Raw genomic sequence first — 22,739 nt, 5'->3', positions numbered from 1 at the left:
TCTTAGTTTAACTCCCTTAAATATTATAAACTTGTACTCCAAATGAGATAACACCAAAAATATCATGAATAAAAGCATGATAAATTTCAATATACTACAGTACTTGAGGTAGATCCTAAATTTTGTGGTATCACAGAACACATGGAGAACAGTATTCCAACTGGTTGGAATGGGTGTATGAAGTCAGGTGGAGAAAGTAAGAGTGGAATGGGGAATTCTTACTGAAAAGAACTGGAAAACACAGTTAGGTAGGGTAGAGTCAGATAAAGAGGTCTTTGAAGCTAGATTTGGATATTAATGAAGGAAGCAATGGGAAGGATATTAACGAAGGAAGCAAAGGTTTTCAGCAGGGAATCAGCGTGACTGAAATTTTGTTTGGGGATGATTACTCTGAGAAGATTATGCAAAATGAATTTGAGAGAAGAGAATCAAAATGGTCTCCCATGAAGAATTGTAGTGACTCAGGTTCAGACAGTCATAGAAGAAAGGAAACGAAGACATCAAGAATAACACCAAGGTTTTTTTTTTTTTTGCACTGAGAGACTGAAACAGTATGCTGTAAATAGAAATGAAAAGGTTTAGTAACTGTTATGGAGGTAAAGGACAAAATAAACTTGGTTTGGGATATAGCAAAGGATATTTATGTGGAAGGATTCTCAACATATTATTTTTAAAGACAAGGTCTTACTACATTGCACAGGCTGGACTTGCACTCCTGGGCTCAAGCAATCCTCCCATCTCAGCCTCCTGAATAGATGGGTCTACAGGAATGCAACCACCATGCCCAGCTTTCAAGATGCTTTTGATCACATAGTTGTATAAATGCAAATGGAAGTTTGGAGTTACAGAGTCATCAGCATAGGACAATAATAGCAATTATGAGAAAAGACGCTTTCACAAGATGTTTTAAAGGAAAATAGAAGGATACAAGGTTACTTGCCCAGCCTTTAAAGTATGCCCACAATTATAGGCTGGAAACAGAGCCAAAACGGTCCTTTCAGGAACGGTTTTTTGTTTTTTGCACACACCTAGATAGTGCTAGAGTACAAATGAATATATATAAGAGGCAGCACAGGATACCAGAGTGTCTTTCAAACAAAGGTCACAACCCTTTAGTGGGTCACAAAATCAATTTAATGTCCTATATAGTAAGGTTATGTATTGTTTCATGAAACTTTTGTTTTTAGAGACATATAAATAAGTGATGTGTGTGCTGAGTTCTGATGGAGATGTGGTTCTTGTGTCAAATAAGTTTAAAGAACTTTGGTGTAGTGGTTAAAAGTACAAGCTCTAAAGCTGGTCTGTGGGAGTTTGAACTCTATTCAAACTCTTCCCTCACTGTGTGACCTGGGGAAAATTTGTTTCTCTTGTTGTACCTTCTCTTTTGAGATAATTGAGGAATCACATGAAATTCTAAGAAATAATACAGAGAGATACCATGTACTTTTAACCTAGTTCTCCCAAGGGCATCTTGCAAAAAATATAGTACATTATCACAACCAGGATACTGATGTTGAATTACAGTCAAGACACAGAATGTTTCAATCACGACAAGGATCCCTCCTATTGACCTTTTATAGCCACACCCACATCCATCCTTGTCTGTACTCCATTCTTAATCCATGCCAACCACTAATCTGTTCATTTCTATAGTTTTATCACTTCAAGAATGTTATGTAAATAGAATCATACAGTATGTAACCATTAACATTGACTTTTTGTTACTCAGCATAATTCTCTGATGAATCATTCAGGTTGTTACATGTGTCAATGGTCTGTTCCTTTTTACAGCTGAGCAGTATTCCACTGGGAAACTTTCTTAACTTCGATATGCATCACTTTCCTTATCTATAAAATGATGACACGGTTCTGAAGAGTAAACAAGCTCTTATATGTAAGCATTTAGAAGTGCTTGGGATATACTAAGGAAAAAAATTGTTAGCTACTGCAGTTATTATAGTCTTCCATATATATGTAACAATTTTTTGTTAATTGGAGACAGTCTTGTTCAATCACCCAGGCTGGAGTGCAATGGCCCAATCTTGGCTCACCGCAACCTCCACCTTATGGCTTCAAGCGATTTTCTTGCCTCAGCCTCCTCAGTTGCTGGGACTACAGGCACCTGCCACCATGTCTGGCTAATTTTTTTAATAGGAATCTTACTCTGTCGCCCAGGCTTGAGTGTAGTGGCACGATCTTGGCTCACTGCAACCTCTACCTACTGGGCTCAAGGGATTCTTGTGCCTCAGCCTCCCAGTAACTGGGACTATAGGAACCCACCACCATGCCCAGCTTTTTGTATTTTCAGTAGAGATGGGATTTCACCATGTTGCCGAGGCTGGTCTCAAACTCCTGGCATCAAGTGATCCGCCCACATCAGCATCCCAAAGTGCTAGAATTATAGGCATGAGTCACAGTGCCCTGCCAGTTTTTTTCTTTCTTTCTTTTTTGTTTGAGAGGGAGTCTCGCTCTGTTGCCCAGGCTAGAGTGCAGTGGTGCTTTCTTGGCTCACTGCAATCTCTGCCTCCCAGTTTTAAGCGATTCTCCTGTCTCAGTAATTTTTTGTATTTTTAGTAGAGACGAGTTTTGTCATGTTGACCAGGCTGGTGTTGAACTCCTGACCTCAGGTGAACTGTCTGCCTTGGCCTCCCAAAACACTGGGATTATAGGTGTGAGCCACCACTCCAAGCCAGTATAACAATTTTATTTAACTTAATAACCTTACTGAATGACGATGTGGCACAGTAATGGAAGCTAAGAAAATCTCTTAAGATATGTTCCTTCTGTTTTTCTTTTTCTTTTCTTTTTTTTTTTTTTAAGATCGGGTTTCACCATGATGGCCAGGCTGGTCATGAACTCCTGACCTCAGGTGATCCACCCACCTCAGCCTCCCAAAGTGCTAGGATTACAGGCGTGAGCCACCGTGCCTGGCCTTTTGTTTTTCAACATGCATCAAGTCTTAACACCCTCTGCCTCCAAGTGCCAAGGAACCAGTATGCAATTTTGGTAGTTATATTTTACACAGGTATATTATTTCCTAAATTCAAGTACTGTCCTGATCATTTTAATCCTCAGAGAGATGGTCAGTAATCTGGGCAACTGCAAATTCACAAAATCTGTTCAAAAGGCTTGTAATAAGTATAGACAGGAATCTGGTATTTATTGAAAAAGTAAAGGTATAAGCTATGTGCCTTTTATTATTTAATGTTCATAATTTCCCTAGTGAGTTTCAAACATTTTAGACACAAATTATTAGTATATAAGGGAAGGAGATGCAATATAATAGATGTTCTATATAATACAATTCTACCCTAATAAGATACTTCATATTCCAGTAGATGTTACAAACACATAAAATATGAAACTAATGATCACTGTAAAAAAATAGTTCAAAAGGGCCAGCCGCAGTGGCTAAATGGCTGTAATCCCAACACTTGGGAGGCTAAGGTGGGTTGATCACCTGAGGCCAGGAGTTTGAGACCAGCCTGGCCAACATGGTAAGATCCTATCTCTACTAAAAATGCAAAAATTAGCCGGACATGGTAGCACATGCCTGTAGTCCCAGCTACTCAGGAGGCTGGGGCAGGAAAATTGCTTCAACCTGGGAGGCAGAGGTTGGAGTGAGCTGAGATTGTACCACTGCACCTCAGCCTGGGCGACAAGAGCAAAACCATCTCAAAAAAAAAAAAAAAAGGAGAAGCAGCTTCAATTGTGCCAGAACTGAAACAAAAAACAAAAACAACTAAGAGTTCAAATCTGCAACCCATTAGAGTTTGTTATTTTAAATTTTTTTAGGAGACTAGAGGCCAGTGTTAACATTTCATCTATTAAAAAGCAAACTATAAGGCTGGGCGCAGGAGCTCACGCCTGTAATACCAGCACTTTGGGAGGCAGAGGTGGGCAGATCATGAGATCTGGAGTTTGAGACCAGCCTAAACAACATGGTGAAACCCCATCTTTACTAAAAATACAAAAATTAGCTGGGTGTGGTGGCAGGCACCTGTAATCCCAGTTACTCAGGAGGCTGAGGCAGGAGAATCGATTGAACCCGGGAGCCCAAGGTTGCAGTGAGCTGACATAGCGCCACTGCACTCCAGCCTGGACACAAGAGCAAGACTCCATCTTGCATCAAAAAGAAAAAGTAAACTATAGACAGGTGTGGTGGCTCAAGCCTGCAATCCTAGGGCTTTGGGAGCCTGATGGGGAAGGATCGTTTGAGCCTATGAGTTTGAGACCAGCCTGGGCAATGAAGTGAGACCCTGTCTCTACATACATACATACATAAAAAATTAGCCAGTTGTGATGGCAAATGCCTGTAGTCCTAGTTACTCGGGAGGCTGAGGAAGGAGGACCACTTCAGCCTGGGACTTCGAGGCTGCAGGGAGCTATGACCATGCCACTGTACTCCAGCCTGGGCAACAGTGATACCCTGTCTCAAAAAAAAAAAAAAAAAAAAAAAAAGCCAACTGTTATGGCACATTTATAATAACAGATGAGAAAGAGAATTGAAAACAGCTCAGCAATTGAAGGTCTCCAGAAAAGATCTGAGTCTGCATACATCATCTGCTTTCTCTGAGTCTGAAACAGGATTCTCCCCAGAACCTGAATTGCTACTGTGTATGTGCAGGTAATACTCTATAACTTATTTCTTTTCGGTACTAGCACTTATATATAACATCTCCAAGTTATGTAATACAGTTATGTGAAATGCTGGAATTTCACGTAATTGTGACTGAGACCATGAGGCAAGAAAAGTAGAGAAGGATCATCCAGAAGAATGAAATGTGGAAGACAGTGTGGCGATTCCTCAAGGACCTAGAAATAGAAACTCCATTTGACCCAGCAGTCCCATTACTGGGTACATATCCAAAGGATTATAAATCGTTCTACTATAAGGACACATGCACACGAATGTTCATTGCAGCACAGTTTACAATAGCAAAGACCTGGAACCAACCCAAATGCTCATTGATGATAGACTGGACAAGGAAAATGTGGCACATATACACCATGGAATATTATGCAGCCATCAAAAATGATGAGTTCGTGTCCTTTGTAGGGACACAGATGAACCTGGAAACCATCATTCTCAGCAAACTGACACAAGAGCAGAAAATCAAACACCGCATGTTCTTACTCATAGGTGGGTATTGAACAATGAGAACACATGGACACAGGGAGGGGAGCACTGCACACTGGGGTCTGTTGGGGGGAAATAGTTGAGGGACAGCAGGGGGTGCAGAGTTGGGGAGAGATAGCATGGGGAGAAATGCCAGATATAGGTGAAGGGGAGGAAGGCAGCTAATCACACTGCCATGTGTGTACCAACAATCTTGCATGTTCTTCACATGTACCCCAAAACCTAAAATGCAATTAAAAAAAAAAAGAAAGAAAGAAATGCCAACCATACCACAAAAAAAAAAAAAAAAAAAGGAAGAATGAAATGGTCAATAGGGTTAATAAGTAAAGCCATCTCCCTCTCTCCATTCTCTCTCTCTCTTTTCAAATTATATTTCAGAAAGACTCTTCTGTAAAGAGGATCTTGATCAACATTACTATGTATCATAAGACTGGAAATCTATTAAGATCATCAAGGTACTGACATAATTAACATCTTCTGGATATTTTAGGTACTATATTATTAAAGTTCATCTTCTTTCCCTTTTGGAGTTTACCTATAATAACCATCCACAAAAACTGAAGCAAAAACAAAATTAAGAAAAGGAGTCTGACTCTCACAATAGGCTTAACTCTTGCATTATCAGTACTTTGTATTAAAGAAATGGAATCTTGCCGGTGATGAGTCCCAGTAAAATCCTTAAGAAAGGGATAAATTTTATGTAGCATTTTTCTTTAATAGCTAGTCTATGAAAGGAATAAAAGCCTTACACCTGCTGGTGCCTAGCCAATAATTAATAATAGGCGGGGCACAGTGGCTCACACCTGTAATCCCAGCATTTTAGGAGGCTGAGGCAGGTGGATTACTTGAGGTCAAGAGTTCAAGACTCGCCTGGCCAACATGTTGAAACCCTGTCTCTACTAAAAATACAAAAAAATTAGCCAGGCATGGTGGTATGCACCTATAAACCCAGCTACTCAGGAGGCTGAGGCAGGAGAATGGCTTGAACCTGGGAGGCAGAGGTTGCAGTGAGCTGAGATCACTCCACTGCACACCAGCCTGGGCGATGGAGTGAGATTTCATCTCAAAATAAATAAAAAAATAATAATAATAGCAGCTAACACAATAGTAAACATTGCACACTAAATGAATCAACACCCTTCTCTTTTTTTCTTATCTGTGAACTGTCAATCAACTAGACACTACTGATTTGTTCTTTCATTGAATTATATGTCATCAGTTATATTAAAAGCAGAATCAAAGATACCATAAAAATAGTTTGACCACAGGAAGAGAGATGACACTCAGGATTTCAGAATTCACGCATTCAAAGGCAAGTGCTGAAGATACTGTTAGGCATCAACAGGGAGGGGAAAGCTGCCTTGATTTTGTTTGGTCTGACCAGATCTACTGAGGGCAGTACTCATCCCAGGTCTGATAAGTATACTAAGAAGTTTAAGACAGTCTCTGTTCTCAAAGAGTTTACCCTTTAACTAGGTTGATAAACATACAAGAATTAGAGAATAAGTAAAAAGGCTTCATGAAGCTCCAAGTTCTGCAGGAGCAAATAAATGGAGAAAGGAATGTAGGCCAAAGCTGTCAAAGAGCAAACTGTGGAGATCCCATATAGATTGAAGGGTTGGCAGGTGGCACAGGTGGAGGGAGAAGGGTGTGAATACATGACATGTCACAGGAACAAAGTAGGAGAGAAGTACGTGGGCAGAGAAAAGGTCAGTCTGGGCAGAGTGGTGGATGTGTGCCAGGGTAGCATGTGCTAAAGCAAAGTGGGAACATGTAAAATAAATGATAAAGTAGATCCAAATCTCAAATTTTCTTTCTTTCTTTTCTTTTCTTTTCTTTTTTTTGAGATGGAGTTTTGCTCTTGTTGCCCAGGCTGGAGTGCAGTGGCATGATCTCGGCTCATCACAACCTCTGCCTCCCGGGTTCAAGCAATTCTCCTGCCTCAGCCTCCCGAGTGGCTAGGATTACAGGCATGTGCCACCACACCTGGCTAATTTTGTATTTTTAGTAGAGATGGGGTTTCTCCACATTGGTCAGGCTGGTCTCGAACTACCAACCTCACGTGATCTGCCCGCTTCAGCCTCCCAAAGTGCTGGGATTACAGGTGTAAGCCACTGAGCCTGGCCTCAATTTTTCTATTTTTAGTATAAAATGTGTAAATCGTCCTGAGCTTCCTATAGTTAGGTGTCTTAATAACAGAAGAAACACTTACTGGTTTGGGGAATCTTTTCACATTAGAACATATGTGCTACTTTAAAAAGATAATCACATTCCATGTTTCAGTCTCTTATATGAAGAAGAAAAAATTAACAAAAAATAATTACACCAGAAAGGAATGCTATTATGTGACAAGGCTGAAAGTGTGTAATGTTATGGAAAACTACAAATCAGAGCAACATTCCAGGCCAAACACATTAGATTCCTGGAATCTGTTTGCTTTTGGCTGCTGTGAAATACACAGAAATATATATATACATATATTTATATGAGTAATAAAATTTACACTTTCTCAACAAACAAATGAAAAAACAGCCATAACAAAAACTTGATGTAATCTTGAAATAATGTCCCTTTTAAACACATTATTCAACAAACATCTTTAAGAAGCAACGTAACCATACATTGACACTATTTTAGTTGGAATCAAACATAAATATTTCCCAGTTATTGCCATGGGAAATAAAACCTAACGCTGGCATTTCCTCTTATGGAAAACAATTAAAAGGTGGTCAGAAAATCTTAAAAAGCAAGGAAAAAAAAGCTGAAAGATGTTGGTGTGGCACGCACCTTCTGTATCATCGCGCATTTGCTCCACCAAATCTGTCAAATCCTCCCAAGAGTCTTTGCAAACGGCAAAAAGAAAGGAAAAGAAAGGTAAAATGTCATGCAAGCCGAGAAAGAAAAGTGCCATTAAAAACAAGATTTCCAAAGGGATAACTGAAAGGGAAGTTCCTAGAATTCTTTCTACTTATCACAGCGATTAACAGTGACAAGGGCTGGGACTACAACCAAATAAGCAGAGATAGCAACTATGGTTATTAAATATGTTTAAAAGCTAAGATTAGTAATTTCAAGGCTTCTAATAAAGGGAAACAAAGATGTATATACCATAAAAAAGCAACACAAATTTTTTTTCTATTGAAAATCAAAGGCTCTTTGTATTCTAAGTGTAGGCAACATTAATCTAATTCAACATTTATTTTGATCACCTCAGGGAACTGAAAAGTATGTGCAAAATATATTTTTTAGGTTCAGGACAAATATTATGATGCAAACTAGTGACTTTTCGTAAAATAAAATTTAAAAATCCAAATACTCTTTCCAATTTCCCCCCCACCACAATTCTCCTTCCCTAAAACAAAAACAAAGAAGGCTGCTTTGAAGATACACAAAACACATCACTTATAATTCAATAAAGCCAGATATTTATTCAACATACAGAACTAGCAAAATCTAAGACAGTGACCTACAACCATGCACATTAATATTTCTGCAAGAAATAAATATTCAGATTACGTAGAATAAAGACTATAAATAATAGTCTCAAGTAAATTCATGTCTTTTTTTTTTTGTCACCCAGGCTGGAGTGCAGTGGCACCATCTTGGCTCACTGTAACTTGCACCTCCTGGGTTCAAGTGATTCCTCTGCCTCAGCCTCCTCAGTAGCTGGGACTACAGGCACACGTCACCATACTTGGCATGTTAGCCATAATGGTCTTGATCTCCTGACGTCGTGATCTACCTGTCTTGGCCTCCCAAAGTGCTGGGATTACAGGTGTGAGTTACCGCACCCGGCCAATTCACATCATGATTTATCACCAAATGAGTTCAGGCAAATTTATGAAAAATGCTTTTGGTTTCCAGAGGTTTTTTTTTTAGTTTTGGAACTATGTATCTATATATGTAAAGCAAATGGAAAGTGTCTCATACAGAAAAAAACATACTGTGTGTTGGCTACTATTATTTTATAGTAAATTAGTACTGAAATACATTATATATAAACATATTTGCATATGTCATTTTCAGGTACAATCCTTTGACAATATAATGTGCCACAAATCTATACTGTGTAGGATTATAGATTCATGAGAATGGACTCTTACCCTCCACATTATTGCTTTCGTGACCTTGCAAAAGTCAATGGAGGGAGTATTCCCATTTTATTCTTTATTGTATTTAACTAGAAACTGTATTTGTCACCTACTAAGATAAAAGTCTACCTTTTTAAAGCAAAATATAAAGATCCTCCAAGATTTGTATAGAAAAAGGCTCTGGAAAGTAAATTTCTAGGTAGGAATGCGTGGTAGATACCAGGGATCTCTCTGACTTTTCCTTGGGCATGTCCCATCTACAGCATTTTTCTGTTACAACCAGACATATTTTCTGTTTTCTTCTTAAAACAGAGTTTAAAGTTCTAAGTATCACAGTGATAGAATTAATTTAAGAGAACTGTTCTCCCCTAGAAAGGTAAAGGTCTGTTTTTTTTTTCCTGTAAAGTTGTTGTCCACTTTACTACAATAGGTGATATGCCATTCTTTTATTCCTTAAAGAAAGATTTTTGAAAAATTTCAAAAAATTGTGCCTTCTAGAATATGTTCTTTTTCTTTCTTTTTTTTTCTCTGAGACAGAGTCTCACTCTGTTGCTCAAGCTGGAGTGCAATGGCACTATGTCGGCTCATTGCAACCTTGGCCTCCCAGGTTCAAGCAATTCTCCTGCCTCAGCCTTCTGGGTAGCTGGGATTACAGGTGCACACTGCCATGCCTGGCTAATTTTTTGTAGTTTAGTAGAAACAGGTTTCACCGTGTTGTCCAGGCTGGTCTCGAACTCCTGAGCTCAGGCAATTCACCTGCCTTGGTCTCCCAAAGTGCTAGGTTTACAGGCATGAGCCACCACGCTCAGCCTATGTTCATATTACTAAAATGACAACATCCAATCCATTATGCAGAGGTGGATGGCAGCAAGGACAACTCTTGTCTCTTTCCTGGCACATTTCATCATTTCTACAGATAATACTTTGTTGCCTTAGGCATGTTTTGCCTAGTCTAAAAAACTATATTAACATTAATTTGTATCATCATAATATGCATACAAATTAAAGAGAGGGACAGTCTAAATGCTAGTTGACATGGTGTGAATCAAAATTTGCTATAGGTAATGCACAATTTAGTTATGCCAATCAGAATGGTGTAACAGATGTACATTAAAAGTATTAGCTGGGCGTGGTGGCTCACACCTGTAATCCCAGCACTTTGGGAGGCTGAGGCGGGTGGATCATGAGGTCAGGAGTTCAAGACCAGCCTGGCCAACATGCTGAGACCCCCGTCTCCACTAAAAATACAAAAATTAGCCAGGTGTGGTGGCTAATTTGAACCCTCCTGGGTTCAAATGATTCAAATGATTCTCCTGCCCCAGCCTCCTGAGTAGCTGGGATTACAGGCACATGCCACTGTACCCAGCTAATTTTTTTTACTTTTAGTAGAGCCAGGGTTTCACCATGTTGGCCACACTGGTCTTGAATTCCTGACTTCAGGTAATCTGCTGGTCTTGGCCTCCCAAAGAACTAGGATTACAGGCATGAGCCACTGAGCCCAGCCAAGACTTTGTCTCTTTAAGGGAAAAAAAGAGAGCAAGAGAGATACAGACAGACACAAGGCTGGAATTGTACAAGGGCACTGAATTAGGAAGCATAGTTTATTTAAGATTTACTTAACTATTTTCTTGACTATCATTCTGTTTCGGGTCTAAGAATGAAAAAATCAATAGACTAGCTCTGAAAATGTTTAATCAGGTGGCACTGTAAACATCTACTCTTAGGGTGCACAGCGACTCAATGATGACAACAGTCTGGTCTGGTAGAAGGGGACCCTGGCCCCTTCTGTACTTCTTTTTTCTCTGGATGAGGCAACTGGCTGAATGAAGCTCCTTTTCTACAGAGAAGTGTTTGAATGGGCTCAAAAATGCTTCCCATTTGTTTATGTAGCCATGGTTGTGAAATCTCTTCTTAAGGTAGGCTTTCTCTAGCAGTACTGCTATAGACAACCAAATGACAGATTTTGTTAAGGCCTGGGGGTTATTTTGTCCCCTTGAGATCAAGTGTCTTTGATTTAGTGTGTTAATTTTTAGAATTATATTACAGTTTCTCAAGGGAACACCTTTCTGAAGCCTCAAACACAGATACATCACATATAACTCCTTGAAGGGCTATTGTGAAAAAAAAACTAAGAAATTTAAAGTGCTTAGCAAGTCATAGGTATTCAATGTCAACTTTACACTTACAACTGGATTTCTCTAAGTATATTTGCCATAATTATTCAAAGACAATAAAGTGAATGGAATTTTAAAAAGCCAGCTAAGCTAAATATTAAAAACAGGAAAAGAAAAATAAGTTGACCTAAATAAACCAAATGCTGAAGTGCTACTAAACTAACCATAATATTATTAGCTTGGTAACAAAGCAAAGGAATTGTCATATATTAATTTTCACAAATGATAAGAGGTTTTGTTTTAATAAACCAGTAATTTAGGCCAAGGCCTACTTTCTTCCCAAAAATATCGGGAAAAAAATGACAAATAGTTTGAGAAAAGGCAACACATTAAATCATCAACACTTTAGCCATCATTTAAATTTTACTGAGGCTAGGTGTGGTGGCTCTTGCCTACTGAGGCTGGGTGTGGTGGCTCATGCCTATAATCCCAGCACTTAGGAAGGGAGAGGTGGGAGGATCGCCTAGCCCATGAGTTCAAGACCAGCCTGCAGAAGACAGAAGCAGGAGGATCACTTGAGGCCAGGAGTTTGAGGTTGCAATAAGCTATGATCATGCTACAGCACTCCAGCCTGGGTGACAGAGTGAGACTGTGTCTCAAAAGATAAAATAAAATAAAGTAAAATTTATTAAGTATTTACGGTGAGCAAAGGATTTTACTAAGGCAATGGAAGTTAAAAATATGAAACATCCATAGACAATGCCCTTCAGATCTAAATAACTATGACATAAGGTTTAAAAGGAATTAAGGCGGAGTTGGTAGCTCATGTTTGTAATCCCTGGACTCTGGGAGGCCAAGGCGGGCAGATTGCTTGAGTCCAGGAGTTGGAGACCAGCCTAGATAACATGGTGAAACCCTGTCTCTGCCAAAAATGCAAAAATAATTAAACAGGTGTGGTACTGCATGCCTCTAATCCCAGCTACTCAATGAAAAACTTGCACAATTATATACCCTCTGCCTCCCCTTCAAGAGGGGCACCATCAAAAAAGCAAAATACAGAACCAGCTACTAAAGAGTAGAGAATATGGTAGATGCTCTCAAATGACAGCACTTGCTCTTTCCAACCATATTTTGGTTGGTACCCAGGCCTGGGAATCTGACAACGTGAATTCGGTTCTGAGCTCTATCACCGAGCAGTAGTTATCTTATCTGGCACAGCATTTCCCTTTGGAAAATGATTATTTCAGTGGTTCGTTTACAACAAATGACTTTTGGGTGTTAAGAAGCTGATAACTCAAAGAAGAGTTAGTGTAAATTCTGTTATGAAGGGCACAAATTAAAGATTAAAGTAGAAACTGTTCCACGAAAGGTCCAGAAAAGGCTCACCAATAGAAGAAAAAACTGTAAGGCACTGTGGTTAATGTCAGAGCCCTGAAGACAACGCCAGTGCAGGAGCTCAAGGAGATAGGAAGAAACTGAAAGCAGTGCTGAGACAGGAAGGAAAAGCTGATTGTATGCAGAGTATGTTATGGTCTGCTCACAGGCAGTATGCAGCTCTTTTGTGGTTGAGATAGGAACTGGCATACAAGTACAAAGCTACTTACATTTCTCACACAGATTTAGAATTTTACAAAATCCTGGAAGCTAAGTGGGTAAAACTTACCTTAAAAGGGTGACTAGCCAGGTTATTTTCAGGGCAGAGCAACAAGAAGGGATGAACCTTGTCCAAAGAACTTTGTCCCACAGGCTTCTTAGACTATTAAAAGCTACAATCTTCTCACTTTGAGAAGTTCACTGAGCCTGCCTTCTGAACACATAATCACAGCTCAGGGAATCTGACAGTGTAAATCTAAGGCTGACTGCACTGGTGGCAACAAATGTTTCTGTAATCTCACCAACGGCCAATTACAAAAGGGGGTGTGCCACAGTGAAAGCAAAGAACAGTAACACAATTCTATGAAAAAGAGAATCCCAATGACTCAGGTTTTATTTTCCAAACACTTAGGAAAGGAATAAATCAAATGTGCTGTAAATGTTTCTAAATCTAGACACTGTGGGCCACTCTGTACACTACAAGCAGTATTTAAACAGCTATGAAAACAAAGCATGCCAGTAAATAAAAACAGATCTGTGTTTGAAAACATTCAAAATAAAATGCCTAATAGAAATATTTAAAAATTATATTGGAAGTTGAATCTAAAGCAGCAGCTCTGCTGTGAGGCAAATGTTCCCACTCACAGATGTGTGAAACTGTCATAGAAGGTACTGACATAAACAAATATCTGTTGGATGGAGGACCGCACACCTGTAATTTTTATAAATTTTTTTCCTTTGAAAAAGGAGCATTTGTTTTCTGATTAGAGTAATATGTCCTCTTGTAGAATATTTGGAAGATATAAAGACATATGAAGAATATTATAAAAATCACTCATAATTCCACTATCCAGAGATAATCAACTTTTATATTTTCGATACATTTTCTTTTACTTGTGCTTATGTATGCCTGTTCTTTAAAAAATTGTGACTACAGTAAATATGCAGCTTAAGAGACAGCTTTTAAAAGTTATATCCAAACATTATCCTACATATCAAGTATTGTTCCACAAGAATTTTTAGTGCAAGGTATTCTAAAACTTATTGAATAATTTTCCTCTTAGGCTATTTAAGTTGCTCTCAAGATTCTGTTACAGGACCTCAGAATACCATGATAAATACACAGTACATATGTAAACTTTTTGTTTGTATCTCCTTTTATTTCCTTAGGCTAGATGTCTGGTACAATCACTAAGAATTAATTTTTTAGGGTCCTTGGTTCACAATGATAAAGTGATTTCTATAAAAGATGTACCACTTTGGGAGGCTGAGGGGAGCAGATCACCTGAGGTTGGGAGTTCAAGTCCAGCCTGACCAACATGGAGAAATCCTGTCTCTACTAAAAATACAAAATTAGCCAGGCGTGGTGGCACATGTCTGTAATCCCAGCTACTCAGGAGGCTGAGGCAGGAGAATCAGTTGAACCTGGGAGGCAGAGGTTGTGGTGAGCTGAGATCACGCCACTGCACTCTGGACTCAACAAGAGTAAAACTCTGTCTCAAAAAATAAATAAAAATAAAAGATGTACCAATGCACAATCCTATTAGCAGAGGCTCCAAGTCTTCCCGTATTCCCATCAATACTACATATTATTAATAGATATATTTAAAACAACAAATTATTATTCTAAACTTGTATTTTCCAAATAATATACTATTGGTCCAGAATATAAGATAAACAATTAAAAATGAAGAAAACATTATAAACCATAAATTAAATTGTGTGTAATGGAGGAAGAAAAAATCTTTTCTTTTAAAATGATTCCACGGAGTAACAGGGAATCCTGAGTTCACCTGAAGTTTGTTGGATATCTACCACAAACAGCACACAGTACTATGAGGCCTTCTGAAGAATGCCAAAGAAAAGGGTTGCCCTGAAGACCTTTCTATATAATTTCAGAAATAAGGAATCCCATACATTAAATAATTGGAGAATGATTCCCAGCTTATTCAAACAAATGTCCCAGACATTACCCAGTGAATCAGGACATGAAAGGTGTGAGATCTGTTGGAGAAGGACTTATAGATGAAGGGAATCAGGGGTCCATTACCTTTCCTGATTTAACACTGGTATGAAGAATCACAAGTCGGACTTCTAAAAAAGAATAATCAGGGTTTTACTGAAGCACAGCCTGACTGGAACAGTGTGTTGAAAAGGAGTTTGAAAAAACATTGAATAAATAAAATCATCCAAAAAAGGGCATGAGAATGCTTGACTTAGTAATGACTACTTGTAGCTACTATTTCAAATAATCCATAATCACAAATATTACTGCTATCACAAACTGCCTGCTTATCAGGCCAAGGGAGGTGGCTCACACCCGTAATCCCAGCACTTTAGGAGGCTGAGGCAGGTGGATTGCTTGAGCCCAAGAATTCAAGTCCAGCCTGGCCAACATGGCAAAAACCCTGTCTCCACTAAAAATACAAAAATGAGCTGGGCATAGTGGTGTGTGTCTGTAGTCCCAGCTACTTAGGTGGCTGAGGCATGAGAATCGCTCAAACCTGGAAGACAGAGGTTGTAGTGAGCCAAGATTGTGCTACAGCCCTCCACCCTGGGCAACAGAGTGAGACTCCATCTCAAAACAAAAACAAACCAAAACAAAACAGAACAGCTTTTCTGACTGCTTTTGTACATCTGCTTCAGAGAGCTAAAGTTAGCATATAGATGTGTTGCTTGCCAGCCAGGTCAGTTTCAGCAGTGTACCATTTTTGCTGTTTGGTAGTATATGCACAATTGTGTAAATATTTTCATGTACTTTATAAAAGTGAGTGAAAAGAGGAGAAAGAAAACAAGTGGACAAAAAGCTCAGTCTCTACTTTAATAGATGGCAATGACCAAGCATGTCCCAGCTGGGATGCTTTTGCCTTATCTGGATGCTCACTGTACTTAAGCTACCAATGCTGTGTTCAATTGTGTATTAAACTTCTGGATGGCCGGGCGTGCTGGCTCATGCCAGTAATCCCAGCACTTTAGTAATCCCAGTACTTTGAAAGGCTGAGGTGGGTGGATCACGAGGTCAGGAGCTCAAGACCAGCCTGTACAACACGATGAAACTCTGTCTCCACTAAAAAACCAAAAAATTTAGCTGGGCACAGTGGCAGGGGCCTGTAATCCCAGCTACTCGGGAGGCTGAGGCAGAATTGCTTGAATCTGGGAGGCAGGGGTTGCAGTGAGCTGAGACTGTGCCACTGTACTCCAGCTGAAGTGACAGAGCGAGACTTCGTCTCAGGAAGAAAAAAAAAAAAAAAAGAACTTCTGGAAATATGTCACCAGGGACTGAGAAAAAGAATTCTCTTTTATTACATCCTTGAATGTCAGTTTATTGTATTTATTTTTATTTTTGAGATGGAGTTTTGCTCTGTTGCCCAGGCTGCAGTGCAGTGGTGCAATCTTTGCTCACTGTAACCTCTGCCTTCCGGGTTCAAGCAATTCCCCTGCCTCAACCTCCCAAGAACTGGGATTATAGGTGCCTCCCACCACACCCTGCTTTTTTTTTTTTTTTTTTTTTCTGTGTAGGAGAAAGGGGGTTTTACTTCAGCTGGAATGCAGTGGCACAATCTCAGCTCACTGCAACCCCTGCCTCCCAGATTCAAGCAATTCTGCCTCAGCCTCCCGAGTAGCTGGGATTACAGGCCCCCGCCACTGTGCCCAGCTAAATTTTTTTTTTTTAGTAGAGATGGGGTTTCACCATGTTGACCAGGCTAGTCTTGAACTCCTGACCTCAGGTGATCCACCTACCTCAGCCTTCCAAAGTGCTGGCATGACAAGTGTGAGCCACCACACCTGGCCAAATGTCAGTTTCTTTATTTGTAAACTGAGGGTAATAACTGTATCTAACCTCAAAAGGTTGTTGTAAGAATTAAATGAGATAATACATGTATAACACTTGGAGTAAATAATTCCTGGCAGAAAGTAACTAATCAGGCCAGATATTATTTTATCACATTAAACTGATCATCTGTGCATCATCTCAGATTCCTTATCCCTAAAAGAAGGTTAATAGAAAAGCACATATTTCGGTCAGGTGCAGTGGCTCATGCCTGTAATCCCAGCACTTTGGGAGGCCAAGGCAGGTTATCACCTGAGGTCAGGAGATTGAGATCAGAATGGCCAACATGGTGAAACCCTGTCTCTACTAAAAATACAGAAATTGGTCAGGAATGGTGGTGGGCACCTATAATCCCAGCTACTTGGGAGGCTAAGGTAGGAGAATCACTTGAACCTGGGAGGTAGGAGTTGTAGTGAGCTGAGATTGTGCTATTGCACTCCAGCATGGGCGACAAGAGTGAGACTCTGTCTAAAAAAGAAAAGAAAAGAAAAGAAAAGAAAAGAAAAGAAAAGAAAAGAAAAGCAAAGCACATATTTCTTGATAACTGATAACTTGTTAATTTTTAATCAATTATTTTCTTATTTTTAGAGGTCCAAGAAAGGACAATGCTAAAACTTGAGTTTAAGCTCCTACTAATGTTTATCTTTAGTCTGTCTGATAAACAACTTGTTTAGACTACTCTATAAAGTTAGACATAAAAACAAAAATAAAAAATAAAATGGCAATGCATTTAAGAATATGGCTTAAACTGCTGTGGCTCCAGCTACTGCTTCAAGAATAACCACTAATGTAAATAGCTACCATTTATGGGGTGCTTTATGTTAATTATCTCATTTAATCTTCCTACCCTCTTGCTACCATTAATATCCCCAGTTAAGAGGAGAGAAAAACTCAAGCATGTCTCACATCTGTAATCCCAGCACTTTGGGAGACTGAGGTGGACATATCATTTGAGGTCAGGAGTTCAAGACCAGTCTGGCCAACATGGGGAAACCCCATCTCTACTAAAAATAAAAAAATTAGCTTGCTTGCGGTGGTGGGTGTCTGTAATCCCAGCTATTGGGGAGGTTGAGGCCGGAGAATCACTTGAAGCCAGGAGGCGGAGGCTGCAGTGAGCCAACATGGTGCCACTGCACTCTAGCCTGGGCAACAGTTTGAGACTCTGTCTCAAAAAAAAAAAAAAAAAAAAAAAAAAAAAAAAAACTCAGCCAGGCACGGTAATCCCAGCACTTTGGGAGGCCGAGGCAGGCAGATCATGAGGTCAGGAGTTTGAGACCAGTCTGGCCAACATAGTGAAACCCCCTCTCTACAAAAAATACACAAAATTAGCTGGGTGTGGTGGCAGGCACCTGTAATCCCAGCTACTCAGGAGGCTGACACAGGACAATCACATGAACCCAGCAGAGGTTGCAGTGAGCTGAGATTGCACCATTGTACTTCAGCCTGGGTGACAGTGCGAGACTGTCTCAAAAAAACAAAACAATTCAAGCATAAAGTGATAACTTGTGCAACATCACATGACTACTGAGTAGTGGGGTTAGGAACTGAATCCAGGTCCATGCCACAAAATCTATACTTTTGACCACTATCCTCTATTATCTCTAAATTAATGACCATCACAGTAGCCAAAAGCGCGAATTGCCAAATCAATCCCATTATTGTATTAATTCCTTTACTGTTCTGAAATATACCCCATATTGAAAGCAATAAAGTCTTCCATAGTCTAATTAATATCCACCCAACTCAGACTCATTAAGTATCCAGCAAATTTCTTCACAGTCATTTTGAATTCTGTTTCAAAATTCTATTTAGAAATTTTTAAATCTCAAGGCCTCATTCAAAAAAAAAAAAAAAGACGTTTCCAAATCTCCACAGCAAATATACTTTTGTAGTCAGAAAAAAGTCTTAAGAAATCCAACTCAGCTTCACTTTAAAAAGCACAAAAAAATTATTATAAATTGCGATTAATAACTTGCCTGTCACTCAAACCATATAAATATCCAAAAAATGATAATGGAGAGTAGGAGTGTGGATGAAAAAGAAAATAGACCAAAAGCTGGACATTTAGTTTAAGAACAAGGAATCTGGCCAGGCGCGGTGGCTCAAGCCTGTAATCCCAGCACTTTGGGAGGCCGAGGCGGGTGGATCACGAGGTCAAGAGATCGAGACCATCCTGGTCAACATGGTGACACCCCGTCTCTACTAAAAATATAAAAAAAAATTAGCTGGGCATGGTGGCGCGTGCCTGTAATCCCAGCTACTCAGGAGGCTGAGGCAGGAGAATTGCCTGAACCCAGGAGGCGGAGGTTGCGGTGAGCTGAGATTGGGCCGTTGCACTCCAGCCTGGGTAACAAGAGCGAAACTCCGTCTCAAAAAAAAAAAAGAACAAGGAATCTGACTTAGATCATAAATTCTATTCAAAAAAATCTGTCTGAAACACTTTACAGAGTAAAGGCAATACATGCAAAAAACATTTTCTTTTGAAATACGATACTACTGCTGTCTTTTAAGCTAATTTCAATTTATAGGCCATCCCCAGCTTATGATGGTTCAACTTATGATATTTGAACTTTACAACAGTGAGAAAGTGATATGCATTCAGTAGAAACCCTACTTCAAATTTTGAATTTTGATCTTTTCCCGAGCTAGCAATATGCCAGATGATCCTCTCTCACGATGCCAGGCAGCAGCAGTGGGCCTCAGCTCCCAGTCAGCCACACCATCAGCCACAGATCAGGATAAACAACCAATACGCTACAGGGGACGGTGCCGCCAGATGATTTTGTACAACTGTTGGCTAATTTAAGTGTTCTAAGCATGTTTATGGCAGACTAGGCTAAGCTATTTAAGCTATTAGGTTTGGTAGAGTAGGTGTATTAAATGCATTTCCATTTTATGGTATTTTCAACTTAGGGTGGGTTTCTCAGGACATAACCCCATCTTAATTGGAGGGGTATCTGTAGTCACTTGAGACAATATGAGTCAGAATTTCATTCTTTAAAAATTTTCTTTAAAGTGTCAAAACTTTTATTAACATAAACATTTCTAATTAAGTAAGCTTGTTAAGGGTAAATGTGTTGTGAACTGAGTCACAGCTACAGTTGGTGTTGTTGTTAAACATTCGATAATACTGTAGGTAATACTATAGCCTGTCCTTCATGTATATGGACATTTGTATACACAACATGTATTGAGGAATTTCTTTAAAAAAATCTTTTTTTTTTTTTGAGATGTTGTTTTGCTCTTGTTGCCCTGGCTGGGGTGCCATTGTGTGACCTTAGCTCACTGCAACCTCCGCCTCCTGGGTTCAAGCGATTCTTCTGCCTCAGCCTTCCAAGTACCTGGGATTACAGGCACCGGCCACTGCACTCGGCTAATTTTTTGTAATCCCAGCACTTTGGGAGGCCGAGGTGGGCAGGGTCACCTGAGATCAGGAGTTGGAGACCAGCCTAGCCAACATGGTGAAACCTCGTCTCTACTGAAAATACAAAAATTAGCAGGGCACAGCGTAATCCCAGTTACTAGGGAGGCTGAGGCAGGAGAATCACTTGAACCCAGCGGGCGGAGGTTGCAGTGAGCTGAGAACGCACCACTACACTCCAGCCTGGGTGACAGAGAGGCTCTGTCTCAAATAAAAAAAAGAAAGAAAGAAAAGAAATAAAGCTTTATTATTTTCCTGATCCTAGAATTATATGCACTTGTTTCAAGAATGTTACTCCAAGAAATTCAGCTACACATAAGCACATGGCTTTAAAAAAAAAAATCAAGAAAACAAAACATATCACTTCATCTCAGTAATAACACCACTTCTGAAATTAATATAATGATGCTTAAAGATCTAACTGAAGTGTTCTGCTTCTATTCTTGAGAAAAACAAAGGACACATGTTCTCTAAAATTTTCGTGGTGCTTTAAAAGTTCCTTTACTTTGAAACTCCACTTACTTCCAACATTGCTTTGGTTAAAAAAGAAAGAAAGAAAAGAAAAGAAATCCTACTATGCTTTCAGAAACTTAAAAAAAAAAAGAGTATCTCTGAGAGGTCAATGGTGGTACATGAAAAGGCAAAATGAATTTTCCATAAACAAGCCTGCTCCTCTAGTGCTGACATGGCACAAGCAAAGTAAGCCAGGATTCTAACTCTTAATGGAAATTAGGGTACAGACTTAAGCCAGAATATGTAATCTGGAAAAGTGTAAATCTGATTAATGCTTCTGTGGGGTGGGTGGAAGGCTCAATTGAAAGAGTGATGGGCCAGGCTCACGTCTGCAATCCCAGCACTTTTGGAGGCCGATGTGGGTGGATCACCTGAGGTCAGGAGTTGGAGACCAGCCTGACCAACATAGAGAAACCTCGTTCTCTACTAAAAATACAAAATTAGACGGGCGTGGTGGTGCATGCCTGTAATCCCAGCTCTTCGAGAGGCTGAGGCAGGAGAATCACTTGAACCTAGGAGGCGGAGGTTGCAGTGAGACAAGATCATGCCATTGCACTCCAGCCTGGGCAACAAGAGCCAAAACTCCATCTCAAAAAAAAAAAAAGAAAAGAAAATGATGAGTGATGGTAGTCACAATCTCTTAAGCATGAGGAACTCAAACATTTTCTTCCTTCTACATTCCTGTTAGTAAAGGAAACCCAGAAGCCAGGGAGTCATCCCAGGCACCATCTCACCTTCATCCTCTAGCTACCCCCAGCCTGTCAAGTCATCCGGTACATTCTACTTTTCCAGGAACTGTTCCTTTTGTGTTCACTCTCACTGCCTTAGTTTGAGATTGTCGTCTCTTACTTGTATCATTTTAATAGTTATAGTTAGAGGTCCCTGAGAGCTTATATCCTTCTGATTCATCCACTACACTGTTTCCAGAGTGATCATTCCAATAAAAATCTTATTTCATGTTACTCCCAGATATAAAGCACCAGTAGCTTTTCACTACAGAATCAAGTCCAGGCTTTTCATTATGAGTAAGAAGATTTCCACAGTCAAGCCCCTGCTTATCTTTCCAGCCTTGCTGCCGGTTATGCCAAACAGAAGCCCCACTGTGATCCCGTTTGCTATTCCCTGGCTTGGCCAGCTCACTATGTATTGTTTGAAATGCCCTCCCTATGTTAGTCTAGTGACCACCTAGTTATCTCTTAAGGTCTCACTTAATGAAGCCTCTCCTGTGGAATCAATCTTAGGCTCTTGCCTTTAGGGGAAATCTGTTTACAAGTAAACATGTTGTAGATTTGCTTCTGGCTTTTAAAAATAAGAGCATATAAAACAAAAGAGAGATCATCTCATTGACCACCAATAAGCATTGAGATAATGAAGTGAATATTTTTATTCTCATTTATTTAAGGGTTAAAGAAGGCAGAAACTCTAGGTCCAGGCCTATACTGTGGACTGCTCAGTGAAGGGCCAGGAATTCTGGTTTTAAGAAAATAAAATGCGGAAACCACAGAGCATCTATTGCTGAGTACACAGTCAGTCTCCATCATTTTAAGAGGAAACATTATGCTGTTTGCCTATTTTCTTTTGTGGGAGTGAGGAGACTCCACTCTAGGATTTGTGTGGTCAGATGTTTTTTCCCTCTATGAATCAACCTGGGAAGTAGTCTGAATATTCCTGTGTCCAGACATCAGGAGTTCCATTTTGTCAATAAGGTGAGATTCACATAATCATTGGCCTGGTGACCATCACTAAATGCTTATAGCTAAATTAAATCTAATAACTGTTAATGGTATTAAAATTAAAGTAGATATTTCTTGGGACCAAATAACTGTTTATCCAGAGTTTACTGATAGAGCAAGAAAATAATACTCATAGGCTTTCATAGGTCTATGCTTTCCTTCATTATTTTCATTTCTAATAATTTAAAATAATGGCTTTTCTTGCCCAATTTAAGGCAAAATTCTAAAATGCACTGTCAGTATTTCTCTATTTTTTCCCAAATCCTCTATAGTTGATTAAAGGTCTTGGAAACTCTTTATAT

The 22,739-nt window shown here is 39.6% G+C and overlaps 1 protein-coding gene and 1 long non-coding RNA gene across 17 annotated transcripts in view; one reads left to right on the top strand and one right to left on the bottom strand.

The window, feature by feature from the left end:
* Positions 1–22,739, bottom strand: part of RUFY3 (RUN and FYVE domain containing 3) — a 96,989-nt gene that overhangs the window by 55,248 nt on the left and 19,002 nt on the right. For 2 of the 16 annotated variants that reach the window (XM_032259341.1, XM_032259350.1), the window contains exon 2: positions 7,928–7,981. The exons of 11 other annotated variants lie outside the window; for them this stretch is intronic. In XM_032259341.1, coding sequence (XP_032115232.1) covers positions 7,928–7,981 — 54 coding nt within the window. Of the gene's footprint in view, positions 1–7,927; positions 7,982–13,008; positions 13,500–22,739 lie in introns of those variants that run through there. 3 more of the 16 variants (XM_032259346.1, XM_032259352.1, XM_032259348.1) reach the window with 3 other exon arrangements.
* On the top strand, positions 16,749–19,982 carry LOC116537293. The gene is made up of 3 exons (XR_004263061.1): positions 16,749–16,761; positions 18,172–18,176; positions 19,860–19,982. It is a non-coding gene; the product is annotated as an uncharacterized LOC116537293 (long non-coding RNA).

Source organism: Sapajus apella, unplaced genomic scaffold, assembly GCF_009761245.1.
Source record: "Sapajus apella isolate SASKATOON/1434 unplaced genomic scaffold, GSC_monkey_1.0 scaffold108, whole genome shotgun sequence".
In the NCBI taxonomy this organism is placed as follows: domain Eukaryota; kingdom Metazoa; phylum Chordata; class Mammalia; order Primates; family Cebidae; genus Sapajus; species Sapajus apella.
The sequence above is the reverse complement of the archived record's forward strand: the minus strand, read 5'-3'. Positions and strand labels throughout refer to the sequence as shown.